The sequence below is a fragment of the Bombina bombina genome, chromosome 1 (genome assembly GCF_027579735.1).
Source record: "Bombina bombina isolate aBomBom1 chromosome 1, aBomBom1.pri, whole genome shotgun sequence".
Classification (NCBI taxonomy): Eukaryota; Metazoa; Chordata; class Amphibia; order Anura; family Bombinatoridae; genus Bombina; species Bombina bombina.
The window spans coordinates 1,458,361,654-1,458,381,264 of NC_069499.1; the positions used below are offsets into that span (position 1 = coordinate 1,458,361,654).

The window sequence follows — 19,611 nt, forward strand, 5'->3', positions numbered from 1 at the left end:
GTAATTAAGTAGTAATTAGGGTTAATTTAGGGGGTGTTAGGTTAGGGGGCTTAGTAATTAGTTATTTTCGTTGTGGGGATTTAGGGGTTAATATATTAATTAGGGTTATTGAGTAAAAAATAGATATGAAGTACAGAGCTTAAAACTCTGCCCACCTAGCATATCTGGAATTACGACCTCCTTCCTAGGTAGTTATTTGAGTAATTTTAAATTTGAATGTGCCATCTGAATACATTCAAATTTAATATTAATTAGGGTTATTGCGATGTGGGGTTTAGGTGGTTTAAGGGGTTAATTAGGTTTATAGCGATGTTGGTGTTTGACGGTTTAGGGGTTAATAGGTTAATTAGGATAATTGTGATGTTGGGGGGTTTGTGGTTTAAAGGGACAGTCAACACCAGAATTATTGTTGTTTAAAAAGAAAGATAATCCCTTTATTACCCATTCCCCAGTTTTACATAACCAAAACTGTTATAGAAATACACTTTTTACCTCTGTAATTACCTTGTATCTATGCCTCTGCCAACTGCCCCCTTATTTCAGTTCTTTTGACAGACTTGCATATTAGCCAATCAGTGTTCACTAACATTTATAATGAACAGAAAATGTTACTATATTGCAAAGTATTACACTGCCCCCACCCAGCTACTTCATAATGCCACCTAGATGGCAAAAGTTTCTATGGAGAACACTGCGATCGATATATAAAGGTTTATAGCTCTCCCACTAAATTCAATAACAGTTTCAAAAGCAACAAAGTTTGGAACAAAGCCACTAGATATGTCCCATTCATACCTCTAGCCCCAGTCTCTCCAAAATCTATGCCCACAAAAGCAGCAACCTTTTTTTCAGTCTTGCAGGGGTTAGGTTCCTATGTAATGCAAAGTCTGCTTTTATTTAAAAAGGCATCTTCCGTTAGAGCGATTATGGATTCTATAGGATGGCTTATGCACCTGTTTTAAAGAATCCATATCCATTGGAGAATGCTTTTAATCAGGGTGGCCGGCACATGGTCTGGTTGTACCACCGATCTTCTTTAGCAAGATGATCTAAATACATTTTTAAAGTTGTCTCAATTCCATGTATCTTAAATAAAAAAACATAATTTATGCTTACCTGATAAATTTATTTCTCTTGTAGTGTATCCAGTCCACGGATCATCCATTACTTATGGGATATTAACTCCTCCCCAACAGGAAGTGCAAGAGGATTCACCCAGCAGAGCTGCTATATAGCTCCTCCCCTAACTGCCATTACCAGTCATTCGACCGAAAACATGCAGAGAAAGGAAAACCATAGGGTACAGTGGTGACTGTAGTTTAATGGAAAAATTACCTGCCTTAAAGTGACAGGGCGGGCCGTGGACTGGATACACTACAAGAGAAATAAATTTATCAGGTAAGCATAAATTATGTTTTCTCTTGTTAAGTGTATCCAGTCCACGGATCATCCATTACTTATGGGATACCAATACCAAAGCTAAAGTACACGGATGACGGGAGGGACAGGCAGGCTCTTTATACGGAAGGAACCACTGCCTGAAGAACCTTTCTCCCAAAAACAGCCTCCGAAGAAGCAAAAGTGTCAAATTTGTAAAATTTGGAAAAAGTATGAAGAGAAGACCAAGTTGCAGCCTTGCAAATCTGTTCAACAGAAGCCTCATTCTTAAAGGCCCAAGTGGAAGCCACAGCTCTAGTAGAATGTGCTGTAATTCTTTCAGGAGGCTGCTGTCCAGCAGTCTCATAGGCTAACCGTATTATGCTACGAAGCCAAAAGGGGAGAGAGGTAGCCGAAGCTTTTTGACCTCTCCTCTGACCAGAATAAACGACAAACAGGGAAGACGTTTGTCGAAAATCCTTAGTTGCCTGTAGATAAAATTTCAGGGCACGGACTACATCTAGATTGTGTAGCAGACGTTCCTTTTTCGAAGAAGGATTAGGAAACAAAGATGTAACCACAATCTCTTGATTGATATTCCTGTTAGTGATCACCTTAGGTAGGAACCCAGGTTTAGTCACAATGTAAGGCAGATAACTCAGAGACTTTTCGAGCCGAGGAAATCGCCATTAAAAACAGAACTTTCCAAGATAACAACTTGATATCAATGGAATGAAGGGGTTCAAACGGAACCCCCTGTAAAACATTAAGAACTAAGTTCAAACTCCATGGTGGAGCAACAGTTTTAAACACAGGCTTGATCCTAGCTAAAGCCTGACAAAAAGCTTGAACGTCCGGAACTTCTGACAGACGTTTGTGTAAAAGAATGGACAGAGCTGAAACCTGTCCCTTTAAGGAACTAGCGGATAAACACTTTTCTAAACCTTCTTGTAGAAAAGACAATATCCTCGGAATCCTAACCTTACTCCATGAGTAACTCTTGGATTCGCACCAATATAAGTATTTGCGCCATATCTTATGGTAAATCTTTCTGGTAACAGGCTTCCTAGCCTGTATTAAGGTATCAATAACTGACTCAGAAAAACCACGTTTTGATAAAATCAAGCGTTCAATTTCCAAGCAGTCAGCTTCAGAGAAATTAGATTTTGATGTTTGAAGGGACCCTGGATCAGAAGGTCCTGTTTCAGAGGTAGCGACCAAGGTGGACAGGATGACATGTCCACTAGATCTGCATACCAAGTCCTGCGTGGCCATGCAGGCGTTATTAGAATCACTGATGCTCTCTCCTGTTTGATTCTGGCAATCAATCGAGGAAGCATCGGGAAGGGTGGAAACACATAAGCCATCCCGAAGGTCCAAGGTGCTGTCAAAGCATCTATCAGAACCGCTCCCGGATCCCTGGATCTGGACCCGTAACGAGGAAGCTTGGCGTTCTGTCGAGACGCCATGAGATCTATCTCTGGTTTGCCCCAACGTCGAAGTATTTGGGCAAAGACCTCCGGATGAAGTTCCCACTCCCCCGGATGAAAAGTCTGACGACTTAAGAAATCCGCCTCCCAGTTCTCCACTCCCGGGATGTGGATTGCTGACAGGTGGCAAGAGTGAGACTCTGCCCAGCGAATTATCTTTGATACTTCCATCATTGCTAGGGAGCTTCTTGTCCCTCCCTGATGGTTGATGTAAGCTACAGTCGTGATGTTGTCCGACTGAAACCTGATGAACCCCCGAGTTGTTAACTGGGGCCAAGCCAGAAGGGCATTGAGAACTGCTCTCAATTCCAGAATGTTTATTGGTAGGAGACTCTCCTCCTGATTCCATTGTCCCTGAGCCTTCAGAGAATTCCAGACAGCGCCCCAACCTAGTAGGCTGGCGTCTGTTGTTACAATTGTCCAGTCCGGCCTGCTGAATGGCATCCCCCTGGACAGATGTGGCCGAGAAAGCCACCATAGAAGAGAATTTCTGGTCTCTTGATCCAGATTCAGAGTAGGGGACAAGTCTGAGTAATCCCCATTCCACTGACTTAGCATGCACAATTGCAGCGGTCTGAGATGTAGACGTGCAAAGGGTACTATGTCCATTGCTGCTACCATTAAGCCGATCACCTCCATGCATTGAGCTACTGACGGGTGTTGAATGGAATGAAGGACACGGCATGCATTTTGAAGCTTTGTTAACCTGTCTTCTGTCAGGTAAATCTTCATTTCTACAGAATCTATAAGAGTCCCCAAGAAGGGAACTCTTGTGAGTGGAAAGAGAGAACTCTTCTTTTCGTTCACCTTCCATCCATGCGACCTTAGAAATGCCAGTACTAACTCTGTATGAGACTTGGCAGTTTGAAAGCTTGAAGCTTGTATCAGAATGTCGTCTAGGTACGGAGCTACCGCAATTCCTCGCGGTCTTAGTACCGCCAGAACAGCACACAGAACCTTTGTGAAGATTCTCGGAGCCGTAGCCAATCCGAATGGAAGAGCTACAAACTGGTAATGCCTGTCTAGAAAGGCAAACCTTAGATACCGGTAATGATCTTTGTGAATCGGTATGTGAAGGTAAGCATCCTTTAAATCCACTGTGGTCATGTACTGACCCTTTTGGATCATGGGTAAAATTGTCCGAATAGTTTCCATTTTGAACGATGGAACTCTTAGGAATTTGTTTAGGATCTTTAAATCCAAGATTGGCCTGAAAGTTCCCTCTTTTTTGGGAACCACAAACAGATTTGAGTAAAACCCTTGTCCTTGTTCCGACCGCGGAACCGGATGGATCACTCCCATTAATAAAAGATCTTGTACGCAGCGTAGAAACGCCTCTTTCTTTATTTGGTTTGTTGACAACCTTGACAGATGAAATCTCCCTCTTGGGGGAGAGAATTTGAAGTCTAGAAGGTATCCCTGAGATATGATCTCTAACGCCCAGGGATCCTGGACATCTCTTGCCCAAGCCTGGGCGAAGAGAGAAAGTCTGCCCCCCACTAGATCCGTTCCCGGATCGGGGGCCCTCGATTCATGCTGTCTTAGGGGCAGCAGCAGGTTTCCTGGCCTGCTTGTCCTTGTTCCAGGACTGGTTAGGTCTCCAGCCTTGTCTGTAGCGAGCAACAGCTCCTTCCTGTTTTGGTGCAGAGGAAGTTGATGCTGCTCCTGCTTTGAAATTACGAAAGGAACGAAAATTAGACTGTCTAGCCTTAGGTTTGGCTCTGTCTTGAGGCAGGGCATGGCCTTTACCTCCTGTAATGTCAGCGATAATTTCTTTCAACCCGGGCCCGAATAAGGTCTGCCCTTTGAAAGGTATATTAAGCAATTTAGATTTAGAAGTAACGTCAGCTGACCAGGATTTTAGCCACAGTGCTCTGCGTGCCTGAATGGCGAATCCGGAATTCTTAAGTTTAGTTAAATGTACTACGGCATCTGAAATAAATGAGTTAGCTAACTTAAGGGCTTTAAACTTGTATGTAATCTCATCTAATGGAGCTGATTCAAGTGTCTCTTCCAGAGACTCAAACCAAAATGCTGCTGCAGCCGTGACAGGCGCAATGCATGCAAGAGGTTGCAATATAAAACCTTGTTGAACAAACATTTTCTTAAGGTAACCCTCTAACTTTTTATCCATTGGATCTGAAAAGGCACAGCTATCCTCCACCGGGATAGTGGTACGCTTAGCTAAAGTAGAAACTGCTCCCTCCACCTTAGGGACCGTTTGCCATAAGTCCCGTGTGGTGGCTTCTATTGGAAACATCTTTCTAAATATCGGAGGGGGTGAGAACGGCACACCGGGTCTATCCCACTCCTTAGTAACAATTTCAGTAAGTCTCTTAGGTATAGGAAAAACGTCAGTACTCGCCGGTACCGCAAAATATTTATCCAACCTACACATTTTCTCTGGTATTGCAACTGTGTTACAATCATTCAGAGCCGCTAACACCTCCCCTAGTAATACACGGAGGTTTTCCAGCTTAAATTTGAAATATCTGAATCCAGTTTGTTTGGATCAGAACCGTCACCCGCAGAATGAAGCTCTCCGTCCTCATGTTCTGCAAATTGTGACGCAGTGTCTGACATGGCCCTAATATTATCAGCGCACTCTGTTCTCACCCCAGAGTGATCACGCTTACCTCTTAGTTCTGGTAATTTAGCCAAAACCTCAGTCATAACAGTAGCCATATCCTGTAATGTGATTTGTAATGGCCGCCAAGATGTACTCGGCGCTACAATATCACGCACCTCCCGAGCGGGAGATGCAGGTACTGACACGTGAGGCGAGTTAGTCGGCATAACTCTCCCCTCGTTGTTTGGTGAAATATGTTCAATTTGTACAGATTGACTTTTATTTAAAGTAGCATCAATACAGTTAGTACATAAATTTCTATTGGGCTCCACTTTGGCTTTAGCACATATAGCACAGATATCTTCCTCTGAATCAGACATGTTTAACACACTAGCAAATAAACTAGCAACTTGGAAATACTTTTCAAGTAATTTACTATAATATGAAAACGTACTGTGCCTATAAGAAGCACAGAAAAAGTTATGACAGTTGAAAATTAATAAACTGAAAAGTTTTAGCATCAAATCTTTGTAAAAAACACAATTTTAGCAAAGGATTGCTCCCACTAGCAAAGGATAACTAACCCTGATAGCAGAAAAAAAAAATAAAAAATAAAAAAAATACAGAAATAAACGTTTTTTTTTTTTTTTTTTATCACAGTCAACTACAATCTCACAGCTCTGCTGTGAGTGATTACCTCCCTCAAAACAAGTTTTGAGATCCCTGAGTTCTGTAGAGATGAACCGGATCATGCAGGGAAGACAAACTTCTGACTGAATTTTTTGATGCGTAGCAAAAGCACCAAAAAAAGGTCCCTCCCCCTCACACATAACAGTGAGAGAGATCAGTAAACTGTCATAAATTAAATAAAACGACTGCCAAGTGGAAAAAAATAGTGCCCAAAACATTTTTTCACCCAGTACCTCAGAAAATTAAACGATTTTACATGCCAGCAAAAAACGTTTAACATTAATAAATTGAGTGTTATTAAAAAGCCTGTTGCTAGTCCCTGCAAATTAGGCTAAAGTTTTATGCATACAGTATAATTCCAGTGAAGTGCCATTCCCCAGAATACTGAAGTGTAAAATATACATACATGACAGCCTGATACCAGTTGCTGCTACTGCATTTAAGGCTGAGTTTACATTATATCGGTATGGCAGAATTTTCTCATCAATTCCATTGTCAGAAAATAATAAGCTGCTACATACCTCTTTGCAGATTAATCTGCCCGCTGTCCCCTGATCTGAAGTTTACCTCTCCTCAGATGGCCGAGAAACAGCAATATGATCTTAACTACTCCGGCTAAAATCATAGAAAAACTCAGGTAGATTCTTCTTCAAATTCTACCAGAGAAGGAATAACACACTCCGGTGCTATTATAAAATAACAAACTTTTGATTGAAGGTATGAAACTAAGTATAATCACCACAGTCCTCTCACACATCCTATCTATTCGTTGGGTGCAAGAGAATGACTGGTAATGGCAGTTAGGGGAGGAGCTATATAGCAGCTCTGCTGGGTGAATCCTCTTGCACTTCCTGTTGGGGAGGAGTTAATATCCCATAAGTAATGGATGATCCATGGACTGGATACACTTAACAAGAGAAATACAAATACGGGGTGTACTTAGATATGAACATAACCAAGGACTCTCACCTTTGTGATTTTACCTCCACTAAAGTTGGCAAACCGTTTAAGAGAGAGGGTGAGGACATTGGAAGCACGGTGAATACTAAACCTCTTGCTGGCTGGCACCTTCTTTTTACACCTAGGAGTTAAATGACAGTTTATCAATATAGAGTTTAAACAACAATGTAAACAACTTATTCCTCAAGTCTGGCAGAAATGAGAAAGAAGTACATTTTAAGGGACATAAATACATCTTGACTGTTGTAAGGGTTTTCCAAATTCCAAAATCCCTCTACCAATTGCCTTACTTTAAGGAGCAAATCTTGACTTGGTACTGGAGAAGACCAAGCTTATTACTGTCATTTAGTTAGCACAGTTTGCATTGTTTTGAAGTCTCCTATTACTTCTACTGAAGCCAGTTAGGGACAGATATCTGGCAGGGTTAGGATTGTTAAATGGTTAGAAATCTTTCGTTTATGAAAGTAATAAAAAAAAAAGCATCATCACTAAGTTAAAGGTATAGTCAGTATACACCAATTTTCATATAATAAACACAACTATTAGGATTAATATGCACAGGTACTGATCTAAAAAACATAAATTATGTTTACCAGATAATTTCATTTCCTTCTGTATAAGGAGAGTCCATGGCTTCATTCCTTACTGTTGGGAAATACTGAACCTGACCACCAGGAGGAGGCAAAGACACCCCAGCCAAAGGCTTAAATACCTCTCCCACTTCCCCTATCCCCCAGTTATTTTGCCGAGGGAACAAGGAACAGTAGGAGAAATATCAGGGTATAAAAGGTGTCAGAAGAAATATATAATTTAGGGGGTCGCCCATCGGAGAACACGAGTGGGGGCCGTGGACTCTCCCTTATACAGAAGGAAATGAAATTATCTGGCAAGCATAATTTGTTTTCCTTCTTAATATAAGGAGTCTCCACGGCTTCATTCCTTACTGTTGGTAAACTTATACCCAAGCTCTAGAGCAGGGTTCTTCAAACCACAGGTCGTGACCCATTACTGGGTCGCAACACCGTGTTTACTGGGTTGTGGGCGTGCCCATCTTTCTACAAGCAGCAGTGCACAGTTTAAAAAAGAATTGCTGTCACATGACAGACAGCAGCTCCAAAGATTCTATTTAAAACTGACAGCGTTAACTGACAGGCAGAGAGCGCAGGGCAGCCAGAGCTGCAGGAAGCATCAAACTAAATTGTTTTCCTGCACAGCCCCTGCACGCTCTGCAAAAACATAAATTATGCTTACCTGATAATTTAATTTCCATTTGTGGGAGGAGAGTCCACTGCTTAATTTTTTACTTCTGGGAATTAAGAACCTGGCCACCAGGAGGAGGCAAAGACACCCCAGTCAAAGGCTTAAATACCTCCCCCACTCATTCTGCCAAGGGAACAAGGAACAGTAGGAGAAATATCAGGGTATAAATGGTGATAGAAGATTATTAATAAATTTAGGTCTGCACACCCAAATCCTGGATACCCTGACCTTTTGCCAGGGATATCCTCGTTCCTCACACCAGGACATCGTCCAGATAAGGTGCCACTGCAATTCCTCTGGCTCTCGCTACTGCGAGAAGAGCTCCCAGAACCTTTGTGAAGACTCTTGGGGTGGTCGCCAGACCAAACGTAAGGGCCACAAACTGGAAGTGCTGATCCAGGAAGGCAAATCTTAGAAACCTGAAGTGATCCTTGTGGATTGGAATGTGAAGGTAAGCGTCCTTCAGGTCTATGGTCGTCATGAATTGCCGCTCTTGAACCAGGGGCAAAATTGGCCTGATCTTCTCCAACTTGAATGACGGAACTGACAAAAATTTGTTTAGGGCCTTTAGGTCCAGAATTGGACTGAACGTGCCCTCCTTCTTTGGGACCACGAAAAGGTTTGAATAATACCCCAGGCCTCTTTCTGCCGGAGGGACTCGGACGATTACTCAGAGAGATGAGAGATCCCTCACACACCCCAGGAAGGCGTCTTTTTATTCTGGTCTTGAAGATATGTTTGACAGGAGGAATCTGCCTCTGGGCGTATAAGGCTTGAAACCTATCCTGTAACCCTGAGATACAACCTCCAGAACCCAAGGGTCTATAACGTCTCTTGTCCAGGTCTCTGCAAAAAGAGATAGTCTGCCCCCTACATGATTTGAAGACGGATCGCGGGCCGCCCCTTCATGCCGACTTTGATTTGGCGGGCTTCTTATTCTGCTTGGACTTTGATTGCTCCGACTTAGCGGCAGGCTGTTGACGCTGAGACTTGTCCGCGCGAAAGGGATGAAAAGTAGATCCTTTAGGCTTAGCCTTCTTATCCTGAGGCAAGAAGGCACCCTTGCCACCCGTGACTGTAGATATGATAGAATCCAGGCCCAGGCCAAACAAAACCTTTCCCTTGAATGGGAGGGAAAGCAAGCAAGACTTAAAAGTCATGTCCGCAGACCACAACTTTAGCCACAGAGCCCTGCAGGCTAAAACAGATAAACCGGACGGCTTAGCATTCAGGAGAATAATCTGCATGTTAGCATCACAAATGAATGAATGCGCCACTCTTAAGGCCTTGATTCTTTCTAGAATTTCATTGAGAGGCGTCTCCACCTCGACTATAGCTCACACCAGTAGGTAGCCGCACCAGCCACCAGTTGAAAAACGAACCCTGTGAGTTGGAACATCTTCCGCAGCATGGACTTCATCTTTTTATCCATGGGTTCCTTGAAAGAGGAGCTATCCGCCCTCAATTCCCCCTGTATTTTGTCTGTAAAATTGTCTTTTATCGTATTGTTTCTCCATTGTACTGTTATCCTTGTACCCATGGGCAGCGCTGCGGAATCTGTTGGCGCTTTATAAATAAAGAATAATAATAATTATCCTCTAGTCGAATAGTCGTTATCTTAGCAAGCGTGGAGATAGCATCATCCACCTTAGGGACAGTTCCCAACAGTTCAAGCTGCACATCCGGAACGGGGAAAAGCTTTTTAAAAGAAGAAGAGGGGGAAAAGGGCAAACCAAGTTTCTCCCATTCATTCTTAATAATGTTAGCCATTTTGACTGGAACCGGGAAGGCCTAGGGCACTATACCCTGTCCTCATAAACCATATCCAGTTTAGGGATCAAAGGTTCCTCCGGTAGTTTTCGGTTCTAGAACCTCCAATGTAGCAAGCACCTCTTTCAGCAGAAACCACAAATGCGCCATCTTAAATTTGAATTCTGGCTCCTCTGCGGACAGAGGCCTAGACGTAGTCGATTCCGACCCAGAAGAGACATCCTCCGATAAGTCATCCTCAGCGGATAAACTGTATGAGACATCCAGCAGAGTCAAAGACCCCTGAGACGGATAGCAGTGCCGTACCTTCCGCTTGCGCTTAGTAGGGCGCGGCATTGCATTATTGGCTGTAGAAACCGCCGTCTGTAATTGATCTGTGAAGTCTGGAAGCCAAAGGACCCCTCCCGAAGGAGGATTAGTAAGGCCCTGGGGAACTGCTTGTGTAATTGGAGATGATTGCAGGGAATGCACCTCGCGGGGCGCCCTCAGAGGTGGACGGCTCATTCGCACTAAATAACTTATTATTTTTGTTAATAGCAATATTGTCAAAGCATGTGGAACAGAGTTGCGTAGGCGGTTCGACTGGAACCTCCTCACAATATACACAGTTAATGGGTTTGGATAAAGAGGGTGCATCCTCTAACATATCAGAGTCCACCATAGCTTGCGCCTTTATTACGGACTTGATAAAAAATAAATGGCACCTTTGTATCCCGACGGCCGGGGCACTCACCACCTCCTATGACCCGGACTACTAGAAACCGCTTTCGTCTCCTTCGAACGTAGGTCGAGAAAGAGGAAGTTGCAGAGGCCAAACCCAGTCACGTGGAGTGCCATGCAGGAACTGCCCCTGCACTCGAGAGAATGACGCGCCAAAAAAAGCCTGCCTTAATCTCTCGCTAAAGAACTGTGTTCCACACTGACGCAGCCTCATCTCACACAAATGCAGAAGAAAAACACAATAAACAATATTATGCATAATATCGTGTTCAACAGCCCCCTTTCAAGGGTATTACCCTAGATTCTATAAAGATAAAAGGAGCCACACTGTGACCCTGTCTTCTTGCGTTATCAAATATATATATATAAATGAAACTATCTTACCAGAATCAACGCAGTGGAACAGGAACACGGCCCTTCAAGTGTGACAGGGTAGTAGGATCGCTCCTGACATGGACTTGAGAGAAGAAAAGAAGGCAGCGAAACTCGTCAACGCTTATTGCTAATGGAGCTGTTAAACTAAGTCGGGATGGATACAGAAAAACTCTCCCTGCATCTCCGGACTCTCACCTATGCTGTTACTGAGAGGCTGACAGGACTACTTAAAACTACAGTCCCATTTCGATTTTTAAGACGGAAACACTGTGGTGCAATGACAACAGAGGGACCCGCCCCCTCCACTGGGGCTGATGGAACTCTGGATCCCACTCTAGTATGCATTGCGCGGCTGTAAAATTTAAAAAACATACTGCTTCCGATTGTGTGTGCCCCCTTGACCTGCAGGCTAATCTGGTAGGTCAGAAAGGAAGGGGGATCCAGCCGCTCCTAAGTTGGGCCGTTAAAGCTCATGTTTCTGTCTGTGCAGGGCCAGTCTAATGTCTTTCTCTCCTCCTGCTAGTAAAACTGGGAATAAGCAATGCATCTGCTTTTAGCTTTAGGAGGTCAGTCCCTATATTCCTTGCTCTGCTTTGCATTTAACCCCTTGGCTACCTCAGAAGACAACCAAGCTAGGATACAAAAAAATTGTTATTATATAAAAATAAAAAGTATGGCCACAAAGAAAAGCTAACATTTACAAAACAACAAATATAATTTTGTTTGTGGCCATACTTTTTATTTTTATATCATAACAGAATATATATATATATATATATATATATATATATATTTTATTTTTTTCTGTGGCAGCCAAGGGTTAAATGAAAAACAGAGTAGAAGGAAGAAGTTAAAGCTTAACCTGTGTGTGTGCACTGTCTCAGAAAGGGCACTCTCACTGATAGTAGTAATTACCAGAGCAACCAGCCTAATATTTATACATCCAAGAAATCCCATATATGTAACAGAGTGCAGGAGGAAAAACTCCCTGGATTTGTGTGAATAGATATGAAAGGGTGGTGTGCGTGTGTTATATGAGAGTGTGCGTGTGACGTGTGTGATGTATGAGAGTGTGTGTGTTGTATAAGAGTGTGTGTGGGGTGTGTGTTGTGTGTGTGTGGGGGGGGGCTTGTGTTGTGTGGTGTGTGTGTGTGGGGCTTGTGTTGTGTGGGGTGTGTGCTATATGAGAGAGTATGTGTGAGGTGTGTGTTGTATGAGAGTGTGTGTGTGGGGTGTGTGTGGAGTGTGTGTTGTATGACAGTGTGTGTGTGATGTGTGTGTTGTATGTGTTGTATGACAGTGTGTGTGTGATGTGTGTGTGGTATGACAGTGTGTGTGTGTGATGTGTGTGGTATGACAGTGTGTGTGTGTGTGATGTGTGTGGTATGACAGTGTGTGTGTGTGTGTGTGTGTTGTATGAGAGTGTGTGTGTGTGTTGTGTGTGTTGTATGAGAGTGTGTGTTGTATGAGAGTGTGTGTGTGGGGTGTGTTTGTATGAGAGTGTGTTGTGTGAGAGTGTATGTGGTGTGTGTGTGTGTTGTGTGAGTGTGTGTGTTGTATGAGAGAGTGTGTGTGTTATTGCCTTTTACAACACTTTCACATTTGACTACAATCAGGATTAAAATTACGCAGACATTTCTCTTGTTAAGGGTATCCAGTCCACGGATCATCAATTACTTGTGGGATATATTCCCTTCCCAACAGGAAGTTGCAAGAGGATCACCCACAGCAGAGCTGCTATATAGCTCCTCCCCTCACGTCATATCTAGTCATTCTCTTGCAACCCTCAACATAGATGGAGGTCGTGAGAGGACTGTGGTGTTTTATACTTCGTTTATTTCTTCAATCAAAAGTTTGTTATTTTTAAATGGCACCAGAGTGTGCTGTTTTTTCTCAGGCAGTATTTGGAAGAAGAATCTGCCTGCGTTTTCTATGATCTTAGCAGAAGTAACTAAGATCCACTTGCTGTTCTCACACATTCTGAGGAGTGAGGTAACTTCAGAGAGGGAATGGCGTGCAGGTTTTCCTGCAACTAAGGTATGTGCAGTAAAATATTTTTCTAAGGAATGGAATTGACTAAGAAAATGCTGCTGATACCGAAGTAATGTAAGTAAAGCCTTAAATGCAGTGAGAGCGACTGGTATCAGGCTTATTAATAGAGATATATACTCTTCAAAAAATGTGTTTTAAAACGTTTGCTGGCATGTTTAATCGTTTTTTAACGTACATTTGGTGATAAAACTTATTGGGGCATAATTTTTTCCACATGGCTGGCTTAATTTCTGCATTGAAACAGTTAACTGAGGTTTCCCACTGTTGTAATATGAGTGGGAGGGGCCTATTTTAGCGCTTTTTTGCGCAGTAAAAATTCAGATCCAGGACTTCTCTAGAGGGCTCAAAAGGCTTCAAAAGTCATATTGAGGGAGGTAAAAAGTCACAGCAGAGCTGTGACAGTGTGTGTGACTGTTTTAAAAAACGTTTTTTTCTGTTGTTAGTCCGTTTTGGGTATTAAGGGGTTAATCATCCATTTGGAAGTGGGTGCAATGCTCTGCTAGCTTAATACATTTACTGTGAAAATTTGGTTGGTATAACTGCTTTGGTTCATTGTTTTTTCAACTTGAGATAGGTTTTGTGCTTCTTAAAGGCGCAGTAGCGTTTTTTATATTGCTTGTAAACTTGTTGTAAAGTGTTTTTCAAGCTTGCCAGTCTTATTGCTAGTCTGTTTAAACATGTCTGACATAGATGAATCTACTTGTTCATTATGTTTGAAAGCCAGTGTGGAGCCCCATAGGAATATGTGTACTAAATGTATTGATTTCACTTTAAATAATAAAGATCAGTCTTTATCTATAAAAGAATTATCACCAGACGACGAGGGGGAAGTTATGCCGACTAACTCTCCTCACGTGTCAGTACCTTCGCCTCCCGCTCAGGGGGCGCACGCTAATATGGCGCGAAGTACATCAGGGGCGCCCATAGCAATTACTTTACAGGACATGGCTACAATCATGAATAATACCCTGTCAGAAGTATTATCTAGATTGCCAGAATTGAGAGGCAAGCACGATAACTCTGGGATTAGGAGAGATGCAGAGCGCGCAGGTTCTGTAAGAGCCATGTCTGATACTGCGTCACAGTTTGCAGAACATGAGGACGGAGAGCTTCATTCTGTGGGTGACGGCTCTGATCCGGGGAAACCTGATTCAGAGATCTCTAATTTTAAATTTAAGCTTGAGAACCTCCGTGTATTGCTTGGGGAGGTTTTAGCTGCTCTGAACGACTGTAACACAGTTGCAATTCCAGAGAAATTGTGTAGGCTGGATAGATACTATGCGGTACCGGTGTGTACTGATGTTTTCCCTATACCTAAAAGGCTTACAGAAATTATTAGCAAGGAGTGGGATAGACCTGGTGTGCCCCTTTCCCCTCCTCCTATATTTAGAAAAATGTTCCCAATACACGCCACTACTCGGGACTTATGGCAAACAGTCCCTAAGGTGGAGGGAGCAGTTTCTACTTTAGCAAAGCGTACCACTATCCCAGTTGAGGACAGTTGTGCTTTTTCGGATCCAATGGATAAAAAATTAGAAGGTTACCTTAAGAAAATGTTTGTTCAACAAGGTTTTATCCTGCAGCCCCTTGCATGCATTGCGCCCGTCACTGCTGCTGCGGCATTCTGGTTTGAGTCTCTGGAAGAGGCCATTCACACAGCTCCATTGGATGAAATTATGGACAAGCTTAAATCACTTAAGCTAGATAACTCATTTGTTTCTGATGCCACTGTACATTTGACTAAACTAACGGCTAAGAACTCCGGATTCGCCATCCAGGCGCAGAGGGCGCTATGGCTTAAATCCTGGTCAGCTGATGTGACTTCTAAATCTAAATTACTTAATATTCCTTTCAAGGGGCAGACCTTATTCGGGCCCGGCTTGAAAGAAATTATTGCTGACATTACTGGAGGTAAGGGTCACACCCTTCCTCAGGACAGGGCCAAATCAAAGGCCAAACAGTCTAATTTTCGTGCCTTTCGAAATTTCAAGGCAGGAGCAGCATCAACATCCTCCGCTCCAAATCAGGAAGAAACTGTTGCTCATTCCAGACAGGCCTGGAAACCTAACCAGTCCTGGAACAAGGGCAAGCAGGCCAGAAAAACTGCTACTGCCCCCAAGACAGCATGAAGGGACGGCCCCCTATCCGGAAACGGATCTAGTGGGGGGGGCAGACTTTCTCTCTTCACCCAGGCGTGGGCAAGAGATGTCCAGGATCTCTGGGCGTTGGAGATCTTATCTCAGGGATATCTTCTGGACTTCAAGGCTTCTCCTCATCAAGGGAGATTTCATCTTTCAAGGTTATCAGAAAACCAGATAAAGAAAGAGGCATTCCTAAGCTGTGTACAAGACCTCCTAGTAATGGGGGTGATCCACCCAGTTCCGCGGACGGAACAAGGACAGGAATTTTATTCGAATCTGTTTGTGGTTCCCAAGAAAGAGGGAACCTTCAGACCAATCTTGGACCTAAAGATCTTAAACAAATTCCTAAGAGTTCCATCATTCAAAATAGAAACTATTCGGACCATCCTACCCATAATCCAAGAGGGTCAGTACATGACCACAGTGGACTTAAAGGATGCCTACCTTCACATACCGATTCACAAAGATCATCATCGGTTCCTAAGATTTGCCTTTCTAGACAGGCATTACCAATTTGTAGCTCTCCCCTTCGGGTTGGCTACTGCCCCGAGAATCTTTACAAAGGTTCTGGGCTCACTTCTGGCGGTTCTAAGACCACGAGGCATAGCGGTGGCTCCGTATCTAGACGACATCCTGATACAGGCGTCAAGCTTTCAAATTGCCAAGTCTCATACAGAGATAGTTCTGGCATTTCTTAGGTCGCATGGGTGGAAAGTGAACGTGGAAAAGAGTTCTCTATCACCACTCACAAGAGTCTCCTTCCTGGGGACTCTCATAGATTCTGTAGAAATTAAAATTTACCTGACGGAGTCCAGGTTATCAAAACTTTTAAATGCTTGCCGTGTCCTTCATTCCATTCCACGCCCGTCAGTGGCTCAGTGCATGGAAGCAATCGGCTTAATGGTAGCGGCAATGGACATAGTGCCATTTGCGCGCCTGCATCTCAGACCGCTGCAATTGTGCATGCTAGGTCAGTGGAATGGGGATTACTCAGATTTGTCCCCTCTACTAAATCTGGATCAAGAGACCAGAGATTCTCTTCTCTGGTGGCTATCTCGGGTCCATCTGTCCAAGGGTATGACCTTTCGCAGGCCAGATTGGACGATTGTAACAACAGATGCCAGCCTTCTAGGCTGGGGCGCAGTCTGGAACTCCCTGAAGGAATTAAGAGCAATATTCAATGCTCTTCTAGCTTGGCCTCAGTTAGCAACACTGAGGGTCATCAGATTTCAGTCGGACAACAACACGACTGTGGCTTACATCAACCATCAAGGGGGAACCAGGAGTTCCCTAGCGATGTTAGAAGTCTCAAAGATAATTCGCTGGGCAGAGTCTCACTCTTGCCACTTGTCAGCGATCCACATCCCAGGCGTGGAGAACTGGGAGGCGGATTTTCTAAGTCGTCAGACTTTTCATCCGGGGGAGTGGGAACTCCATCCGGAGGTGTTTGCTCAACTGGTCCATCGTTGGGGCAAACCAGAACTGGATCTCATGGCGTCTCGCCAGAACGCCAAGCTTCCTCGTTACGGATCCAGGTCCAGGGACCCGGGAGCGACGCTGATAGATGCTCTAGCAGCTCCTTGGTTCTTCAACCTGGCTTATGTGTTTCCACCGTTTCCTCTGCTCCCTCGACTGATTGCCAAGATCAAACAGGAGAGAGCATCAGTGATTCTGATAGCGCCTGCGTGGCCACGCAGGACCTGGTATGCAGACCTAGTGGACATGTCGTCCTGTCCACCATGGACTCTACCTCTGAGGCAAGACCTTCTAATACAAGGTCCTATCAATCATCCCAATCTAATTTCTCTGAGACTGACTGCATGGAGATTGAACGCTTGATCCTATCAAAGCGTGGCTTCTCCGAGTCAGTTATTGATACCTTAATACAGGCACGAAAGCCTGTTACCAGGAAAATCTACCATAAATTATGGCGTAAATACCTGTATTAGTGCGAATCCAAGAGTTACTCATGGAGTAAGGTTAGGATTCCTAGGATATTGTCCTTTCTCCAAGAGGGTTTGGAAAAAGGCTTATCAGCTAGTTCGTTAAAGGGACAGATCTCTGCTCTGTCTATTCTTTTGCACAAGCGTCTGGCAGAAGTTCCAGACGTCCAGGCTTTTTGTCAGGCTTTGGCTAGGATTAAGCCTGTGTTTAAAACTGTTGCTCCTCCGTGGAGCTTAAACTTGGTTGTTAAAGTTCTTCAAGGAGTTCCGTTTGAACCCATTCATTCCATTGATATTAAACTTTTATCTTGGAAAGTTCTGTTTTTGATGGCTATTTCCTCAGCTCGAAGAGTCTCGGAGTTATCTGCCTTACATTGTGATTCTCCTTATCTGATTTTCCATTCAGACAAGGTAGTTCTGCGTACTAAACCTGGGTTTTTACCTAAGGTGGTTTCTAACAGGAATATCAATCAAGAGATTGTTGTCCCATCATTGTGCCCTAATCCTTCTTCAAAGAAGGAACGTCTTTTACATAATCTGGACGTAGTCCGTGCCTTGAAGTTCTACTTACAGGCAACTAAAGATTTTCGTCAAACATCTGCCCTGTTTGTCGTTTACTCTGGGCAGAGGAGAGGTCAAAAGGCTTCGGCAACTTCTCTCTCCTTTTGGCTTAGAAGCATAATACGCTTAGCCTATGAGACTGCTGGACAGCAGCCCCCTGAAAGGATTACAGCTCATTCTACTAGAGCTGTGGCTTCCACCTGGGCCTTTAAAAATGAGGCCTCTGTTGAACAGATTTGCAAGGCTGCGACTTGGTCTTCGCTTCACACCTTTTCAAAATTTTACAAATTTGACACTTTTGCTTCTTTGGAGGCTGTTTTTGGGAGAAAGGTTCTACAGGCAGTGGTTCCTTCCGTTTAAGTTCCTGCCTTGTCCCTCCCATCATCCGTGTACTTAAGCTTTGGTATTGGTATCCCACAAGTAATGGATGATCCGTGGACTGGATACACTTAACAAGAGAAAACATAATTTATGCTTACCTGATAAATTTATTTCTCTTGTAGTGTATCCAGTCCACGGCCCGCCCTGTCCTTTTAAGGCAGGTCTAAATTTTTAATTAAACTACAGTCACCACTGCACCCTATGGTTTCTCCTTTCTCGTCTTGTTTCGGTTGAATGACTGGATATGACATGTGAGGGGAGGAGCTATATAGCAGCTCTGCTGTGGGTGATCCTCTTGCAACTTCCTGTTGGGAAGGGAATATATCCCACAAGTAATGGATGATCCGTGGACTGGATACACTACAAGAGAAATAAATTTATCAGGTAAGCATAAATTATGTTTTTAGTCACTTTGACAAAAGTTGCTGGTATCTTGTAAATTACTTTATCGGCTTTCAGAACAAGAATATTAACTGGGTTGCAAAGGTATGTGGGTATCATTAAACTGGGTCTTGGGGAAAAAAAGATTGAAGAACCCTGCTCTAGAGCAGTGATTTTTAACCTTTTTTTTGCCGTGGCACACTTTTTTACATTAAAAAATCCTGTGGCACACCACCATCCCAAAATTTAAAAAAAATCACACATTGTAGCCTAATACAGCATATATATATACACATACACACAAACACACACATACTGTATGTATTGTGCTGTTATGCCATGCCTCCTACAAACTACCCCTGCACTGGGAGTAAAAAACAAGCAAAGTTTAAAAAATATGTCACACTGTTGTCAGTCTGCCGTGGCACACCTGAGGATCTCTCACGGCACACTAGTGTGCCACGGCACACTGGTTGAAAAACACTGCTCTAGAGGACACTGAATGATAACGGGAGGGACAAAAAGAGAGGAGGACCCTAATCTGAGGGCACCACAGCCTGCAAAACCTTTCTCCCGAAGGCTGCTTCAGCAGAAGCAAAAACATCAAACTTGTAAAATTTAGAAAAAGTGTGTAAGGAGGACCAGGTAGCCGCCTTACAAATTTGATCCATAGAGGCCTAGTTCTTAAAGGCCCAAGAGGAAGCCACTGCTCTAGTAGAATAAGAAAATAATTCTCTGAGGAGGCTGTCTCATAAACTAAGCGGATAACACTCCTTAACCAAAAAGACAAGGACGTCGCAGAGACATTCTGCCCCTTACGCTTCCTAGAATAGGCAACAAACAAGGAAGGCGTTTGTCTAAATTCCTTAGTAGCCTGAAGACAGAACTTTAAGGCTAGAACCACGTCCAAATTATAAAGCAAACGCTCCTTCAAAGAAGGA

General features: G+C 43.5%; 1 protein-coding gene across 1 annotated transcript in view; it reads right to left on the reverse strand.

Annotated features, from left to right (window-relative positions):
• The window catches only part of USP36 (ubiquitin specific peptidase 36), a 195,389-nt gene that overhangs the window by 101,451 nt on the left and 74,327 nt on the right, over window positions 1–19,611 (reverse strand). Inside the window, exon 9 of the mRNA XM_053706269.1 lies at window positions 7,096–7,207. Within this exon, the coding sequence (XP_053562244.1) occupies window positions 7,096–7,207 (112 nt within the window). The remainder of the gene's footprint in view (window positions 1–7,095; window positions 7,208–19,611) is intronic.